Consider the following 8270-nt stretch of genomic DNA (forward strand, 5'->3'; position numbering starts at 1 on the left):
AGCATTATCATATGACTTGCAATTACCAGAGAATAGGAGTCACTTGAAATTATTCACAAAATGATTTCATTAATATTAAACGGTAACTAATACTTCAAGCTTTTCTCACTGTGTTCTAACTTCGATTGTAAACTATTTCAAGGGGTAGATGAAATGGAGTATTTATTTATTCCACGTAAAGTGATGTATAAGGCTTGGGCTGTTTGGACTGAAATGAGAATTTTTAGGTGAGTAGGAATTGCATTTTATATTCTCGTAGAAAAATAAAACATTTGATTCAATTATCAGGTTCAACGAACAGTCAGTATTCCTAATCGAACCAGACGCTTCTGGACCTTCCAAAAGTTATTGGACCCTTTTCACTCTTGATAATAAATTATTTCTTGAAATTGCCCATAACATTCCCCTTTATCTTATGGAAGAACTATCATTTTTGGGTCGTTACATTTTATTTTCAATGAATTGTATTTTCTGTATGTTTCAATACACGGGAAAACTTTTTTTTTTATCGAAAATCATCATTTTTTTACACCTAAATTTTAGTCAATGCCGGACATTTTTTTTTCCATTCCTAAGATGATCAATTTTTGCAATGAAATCAAATTTAAAAAGCGCAATACGTAGATAGGTGAAAATATCAATCTATCAAAAGCAGAATTAAATTTTTTAAGTTCTTTTTCGTAAAGGTGGAGATCACGATTTTAATTTTTCATGAAAAAACTGGTTTACTAGTGACTAAATTACTGGAAAATTAAACAAAATATTGACTTGCAGAAAATACCGGCTATGGAAATTATTCAAACGATTACCAAAGATACTGGACAATTTTGTAGTACGAAAGCCGAATATTTCGGACGTGACAATGAGCATCATGAATACACAGAACGGAAAGAAGTGCATCAAACAATTACGAATTGTTTAAAATATTCCAAATTTGCCTTGATCATCGGTAAATGCCTCATATTTCTCTGGGTAAGTGACAAGACCTAAATGTATAAGGTACCAATACTACTTTTTTGATATGAGAAACGGCTTACTTACCTAATTGAGTTGTAAAAATGTAAAAAGAGATCAATTCATTTCACTCCAAGATCCATGTCATATCAATCACTTGCAATTCGGAAAAGGAAACTGAATGGGAACCAAATAATATAAATAATAATTATAAAAATTTTAGGACTGAATTTACACATCTTATATTACAAAGTCTAGTGAACTGTTATTTCACAACTCCGTATTTGACTATCCTCGCTGATCGAATGTTCAATTTTTAATATGAGATTTGAAAATTAAATTCAAAAAGGATAAGAGAAATTAAAATAAAAATTCACATCACACAGAAACGATAAATCACATAGCTCCAACAACAAAATTTTACCGTTAGTCGATAAAATTGCATCCTAACGACTCCTACGAGTAATTTTCTGTTGTTCATTAATTTAGGGTGATTATTTTTAAGACACCCCAAATTTAATCAATTTTTTAAAATTATAACCATATAAATAATTATCCAAATATTAACTCCTATGCCTTATTATGAAATATAGTGCAAAATAAATCATAACTACTGTAAACAATTTGAAAAAATACAGTGCAGCCAATAGACCGTAGTCAAAATAGTCAATATTCTAACGGTTTTTATACGTTGACATGATTTATAAAAGGAATAAACATTAATTGCATACATAACCGTCTTAGTACAATTAAAAAAACCCTTCGTTATCAATTTGAGTCCGTTTCGACATTAATAATCCACTAAACAAAACAGCGATTTTTTCTTTAAATAGACTCCAGGTCTGGAATTCGGCACTTTATGATTATTGTTCGAATAATACAAGAAATATTGAAGTATGAGTCTGATTATTAGTATATATCTATGAGAATACATTATACAAATTCCTACCGCTGAAAAATTAATGTTTCGATTTATATTCAGGTATAACATATCTCGGAGAGAGTCATGGCGATGTTGCTGCCAATGGGAAAAGATCATTATAAAAATCTCGCTTCAATAAAATTCACCAAACAAATAAATACACAATTGACAGGTACACTGATGCAAATTGATGATGCGAACTGTTTAATATATTAGAATAACCATTAATCAATGTAGCTTTTGTTATAGGCTAGATATACGTGCATCAGAATGCCGCGAGCCCCCGCTGTAACCCACGACGAGGCTGTGGCACTTGTCGAAAAATTTATTGATCATTTCAAAACATCAAATGGTCCACCATTCAGCTCACCAATTTGGAAAGAAATGAGTAAGGCTGTAGGGGGAAGGTGGCAGGCTACAAATATCTACAATACCCTCCGACAGAACCGAAATAATATTGTCACTGAGGCCAGGGCTAATAAGGGAGTTTCTGTAAAGGAAACCCCTGTTGCTGACATTGCAAATCATACAATAGATTCTACGTTTGATGAGTCTCTACCACTTGATGAAGATAATGACGATCCTTATGAATTTGAACTGAAAGCAAAGGGACTCGATGTGTTCAATCTCTACTTTTCTCACGCAGTGTGGCAAGAGATGCTTGGGACTCCAATCCTGTATAATGATGGAAGAGTTTACTCTATCCTTGCACGAGAAAAGTGGGCGGGCCTCTTGTCCCTTATTATTTTCGATCAAACACAGCTTCCCTGCGCCTACGTCTTCGAGAATGCAAAAATTTACAATTCTCCTGATAGTTTGCATTACTGCCGAATAACGGGACACTGTCGGAGCAAAGCATGCGGGAATCCACTTTTTTGCTACATTGAAAAGCCCCCAGGAGATGCCGATAAAATACATATGATACTGAGGACTAATGAAACTTATTATAATGAGCATGAGAACGTCAAGCGAGAACTGCGAGGATGGTTAAGGCAGCATGTAGGTGAAAATGTATATTTTATGGGAGCTGGAAATTGGCAGAAAGAAGAAGCTGTGAGAGTGGCCCCATTCGGTGGACGCGTAGGACCCAACATCCCTAACATGAATGTCTTACGTAAGGGGAAGAATGAGTTTATAAACAGAAAATATGACATAAAACCTGGTGAAGGGAAAGATATGGTGAAAACTGTGGAACAAATGCGCTATTCGGAACCCTACAATAGTTTTATTCATGAAGTGAGACGGGATAAGTTCTATGTGTCCTACAGTACTTATGGTCAGATGCTTGCGTATAAAAAATATTGTAAATTAATGGGGGATGATGCTGCTGTGGGAATAGATGGCACAGGGTCTCTGATCAAGAAGTTTCGACGTTTGGATGGAACTAAGGTGGGCCATATCTTTCTCTACTCAATCACCATAAATCATGGCGGACGTACGATAGCCGTACATGGAACGTTAACAGAGGGACAAGACGCTGACACTTTCACGTATTGTCTTCGTCGCTGGGTGAAGTTGGGTGCTCCCACTCCTCCGCAAGCTTCATGTGATCGATGGAGGGCTCTAATGAATGCTGTGTGTTCAGCCTTTCACGACATGCCAATTACAGTCTATATAGAAATAATGTTTCAGCGGGCTCTGAACCACCATGATGATGTCAACTATCCACCCATTTATTCCTTTTTACGTGACGATGTAGCACACCTAATGATTCTTGTGACTAAGCAAGAAACTTTCAAGAAAATCCCATTTGCAACTGTCAGGCATATGTATCTTTATTGTCTTGCTCTTTTAATTGATGCACAGAATCTTCAGCAGTTCAGAGAAATCTTCTTATTGACTCTCACAATAGGTCTACACAAATCAGACGATACTGTGATCAAAGCCATTCCTGGGGGGACTGTCGCTCAATGTAGGGAACAGTTGGAGAACTACATTGCTACTCGTAAATTCGCTTTTGATGCTGAGGAGTTGACAGAATATGCGATGAAAGCCTACAACACCGAGAAAGATGATTCTGGTGAATTTAGGAACAGCGGGAAAAGTCCCATCGCTGATTGGATCAACGATCTTCGGAACACAGTAGAGTATCCCAAAGAAAAATGCAATAAAGAATCAGGGAAATTGAACGTCTGTTACGCCAAAGAATACATTGATTATCTAGTTGACCTCGCCATGGAATTCTCAGTTTGGTCTGCAGCAGCGATACCCCGGAATGTTGGACACTCCACAACGGCTTTCACAGAAGGTTTTTTCAATGATTTGAAGCACCGAGTGAAAAATCATCCTGGGAGTAGTCGAGTAAATTTGTTCCTCAAACGTATGTTTGTCAATAACTCCGCAGGTGTCACATTTTTTGTAGATGAAAACAGAAACACAGCCAGCAAAAAACCCCCAGATCCACCAGGCGCACCCTCACATTCACCAAGAGCACGATCAACGTCTCCTACAGAGATATTATTAAGAGTCTCCTACAGAGTCTCCTACAGAGATATTATTGAGATATTATTAAGAATATGTGAAGAAGTTAGGAATAATTACGCACATGATCCGTATACTATTTTATTATATTTAAGATTAAGAATCACAGGAATATGAGGGGAAGCAGACTGAGAGGAAATATCTAGAGCGAAATTTTGATCAACAATCAGCTTCTGATACATTTCTGTTGATATAATGAACATTGTTGACATCATGAAGCAGAAGAGATAACCTAAATCATTATCGATTGGTGAGGAGAAAATCAATGGTTCACATCCACCTACCATTGAATTCCGTGATATTCATAGATTATTCATCAAGATCAAACGTTTTCTTGGTGATTAACGATAAAAAAATGATGAAAAGTAAGTCAGAGAAATGCTCCTGAATGACTCTAACCTTAATCTCCAAATTATGAGATAAGTCATTGTTCAATCATCAGTAAGAATAATTTTCAACCTACAAAAAATCAATCAGAAGGGCCATAATTCGATTTATGGCAATTGAATCTCTTCTTTTCTCATAATTTGAGTTTGTAGGACATGTGGCTTCTTCCCACCGAGCTTTACAGTTTGCCGACGAGGAGGCAATAACTTTTTTCACATCTCCGAACGTGGAAGGAAAATTAGTTTTTTACACTTTACCATTATTTACTCAATTGATATTTATGGGCTATCAATAACGAGCAAACGATTTTCTAACGATTTCTGATGAAAAAATTTCAAAACTGTAAGGTCGGGGGTCAATTAAAATTTTATTGGAGATGAATTTTTGGAATTAAATGTTTAAAAAAGTAATGAGTATCAAACGTTGATTATTAACGAGCAAATACCAGCATAACTCCAGCAATTGAACAAAAATCGGAAAAAACGGAAAAGTCATATGAGGGGGAGTAACTGCACGGAGCTCCCCAGCACGCTGCAAGACTCCAAAAGAACTGTAAACTCTTCAAGTGCAGCATTCGGCAGCTCCAGCATCACGAGTCAAGCGTATGTGGACAATACTGTATACTTTTTCTGCATTGTATGTCTATGTTTGCTACTCCTGAGAAGTTCTATTCATTATTCACTGATCGATTCATATCGAATGATCGTCTAGTGCGCGATTATCACAATACGTTTATGAAGAAAAAACGTGCTAGTATCCCCGAGAGAAAGTTGTTTAGTGGCCGCGGTTATAATTGTTCGTCGTGGAATCAAAAATGTAAGTAGTCCATAAGAAAAATGTGTAATTCATGCGTCATTATTTTTTTGGGAAAAAAAAAATATAATGTAACGTGACATTTTCGTATGGGGGTTGAAAATGCCCGTCACCTTCGACCTTTTTCTCCAAAGCCTAACCAAACCTGCTAAAATTAAATCAAATGGGCGCTAGGTAATTTTTAGCCGGAATTAGAAAACCGGAAAATCAATAAAACTAGCTTAACCCATTTCCATTGTCTCTATTAACCCTCGCGAACTCAAAAGAAAACATTTTTCCAAAAGGGAACAGAAAAGGAAAATCAGGCTCCGGAGAAAGGTAACGGTCCTGGTTCGCTCAGTGTGCGGGTGATGGAGAGAGGGGTGGATCTTGCGTGGAAACGGGGTATTTTGGGCATGCCTAATCATGGGTTAAATCACCATGCAAATCAAATAAAAAGAAAGATAAATGAAGTCTCCAAAAAAATATAATTTATTCAACTAATATTTTGAGTTAATTCCAAAAACATGCGACTAGAAAAATTAATTATTAAAGTTATTATGCGTAGCCCCTCCTTGTTACCATCGAAATTTTTCCCGCACAAATTATCGCTCGGCGAATAATACCTTATTCCTAATTTTAGCGCGCCGGGAAATCAGTGATTTCCCGGAATTCCTGGGAAATCCTCAATTAGCCCAGCATTATCAACCTGACATGCCGGGAAACTTTTAACTACTCAAAAAAAAGGAAAAAAAGAAAAAAAAAGCAACAAAAAAAAGTGTCGACTCCTCGGACTCGAGCCCACTCTGCTCAGATCTGAAGAGAGTGAGAGAGAGGGACAGCCGCTGACCACCGCTGGCCGTGGAAAATTCGCCCACCTGAAAATCGCTCTTACAACTTAAAATTTTGGTAGATTTCTGGAAAACTGCCCACTGGCGTGGCCAGGGCAGCCCCTAGTATTTTGGGGAATCATTAGCGAGGGAGAAACTCCCTCGAAACCTACTTAAAATGGAACATGAAATTTAGCCAAAACCGGGGTCCCTATTGTTGCTCAAAACCCGCACTAAACGAGGTAAATTCCCTCGAAATCACCAACGAACATGATCAGGGGAGCCCCTAGTATGTTGGGGAATCATTAGCGAGGGAGAAACTCCCTCGAAAGCCACTTAAAATTCGTAATTCGTAATTTAATTCCCTAACTTTTAGTATTTTCTTCTTTAATATCCTAATCTATTTCCTCTTTTAATTTCATGGGCGATCGGAGCCTTATTAATCACTTCTCCCGAGGAGCATGAGTACTAAAAATCTTTCTTTCTTCACCCATAAATCTAAAATTTAGTATTTCCTACTAATTTCGAAAATTATTAAAAGGTCAATTCAATCACTAACCCGTAAGCAACCTGGCAATCCGGGGCGAATAAGGGTTGCACTTATTCCCCCCGACCTTCCACCGAAAAACAGAAACGTAAGCGCAAACGTAGTCCTAAACTCATGCTTCCCCTAAATCGGAACGCCAATTTTCCATTGAACTTGTGATATTTTATTTGACTGACCGGATGGCTCAATTTTTGGCCCTTCTTCACAGCCTTTTAGGTCCTTCCCCCTAGCCCTAGACCCTAATTTCCTAGTCTAACTAAACCAGGGGCTCGGTGCCCCTGGAGGCGATGATCCCCGTAAATTCTGTGAATGGTATTGGGGGGGTTTCGTCATCCCTAACGGACATCCCCACATGTCCGTTACAATAATTAATAAGTGAAATTCTGTGTTTTTATGTCCCCAGTGTGATAGCCACTCTGACGCATCCACAGCATTCACAGTTACTCCCACCCCACCGCTCACTCATGTTGGAGTCGCGCCATCCTGACCAGTGCAGTGGTGGGGTTTGAGTAACTCTGGGTGGGGGGCGCCTTAGTGGTTCTTACACTACTTCCAGGGCAACGACGATGTATCTAGTTTGTGGCTGAATAAACGCTGATCTGCATCTGAGGGGTTTTGCACGGGATCATCCGGTAGAGTTTTAGTGACCCTTTCTCCATTAATGGTATCACGATGATGGCGATGAATTTTCCCTCCGAGTGAAGTAGGGGGATATTGCTGATTCGTGAGAGTAGGCCTAGATCTGGGTTGACTGTGTTGATTGGTAAATCAGCCCCCAAGTTCCTCGTTTCCAACTGTCTAGCCATTTGTGCCAGTTGTTCATGTGTGAGTAGGTCTGCGCTGATTTCCCCCTGTTTGGCATCCTCGATTGCCCTAGTGGGTCTTCCTCAGGATATCGATGTACTGAGTTCTTGTCTCAACGACTAGGGAGCCTACGTGGGTGAACTGGAACATTGCTTCTAATCTTTCAAGTCGGTCGAGGGATCTCTGTAGTCCATTCGCAAGCATAACAGCGTCTTTCCGCAGGATTTCGATGTTCGTATTGGTGGTAATGAGATATTGCCTATTCTGGTCTATTTCTGACTGGATCATGTAAATGCTTTCATTCATCACCTTAGCTAACTGCTCTTTATCTTCATACAGCTGTTTGACTTATTGTTACGTATTCCCCCGAATTTCCATGAAAAATAATAAATTTATTTTCTACGGATCATAGGGAAATTACTGATGAAGTTTGGGACAAATTTGACGAGAATTTAGGGAAGTCGTCTTAAAGCAATGGCCGCCGAGCGGTAGTCGACCGTCGCTTGACTTGCCGTTACTGGGTTGGGTTGGAACTTCTCGTTTTATCGTCCGT

General features: G+C 38.5%; 1 protein-coding gene across 1 annotated transcript; it reads left to right on the plus strand.

Moving 5' to 3' along the window:
* Nucleotides 1-3: 3 nt before the first annotated feature.
* On the plus strand, nucleotides 4-4474 carry LOC105272553 (uncharacterized). Its single transcript, XM_011314726.1, has 5 exons — nucleotides 4-82; nucleotides 143-227; nucleotides 775-972; nucleotides 1937-2048; nucleotides 2126-4474. The coding sequence occupies exon 5, from the start codon at nucleotides 2147-2149 to the stop codon at nucleotides 4472-4474; it is 2328 nt and encodes a 775-aa protein (XP_011313028.1). The 5' UTR covers nucleotides 4-82; nucleotides 143-227; nucleotides 775-972; nucleotides 1937-2048; nucleotides 2126-2146.
* Nucleotides 4475-8270: the final 3796 nt, after the last annotated feature.

Source organism: Fopius arisanus, unplaced genomic scaffold (genome assembly GCF_000806365.1).
Source record: "Fopius arisanus strain USDA-PBARC FA_bdor unplaced genomic scaffold, ASM80636v1 scaffold00206, whole genome shotgun sequence".
NCBI classification, from domain to species: Eukaryota; Metazoa; Arthropoda; class Insecta; order Hymenoptera; family Braconidae; genus Fopius; species Fopius arisanus.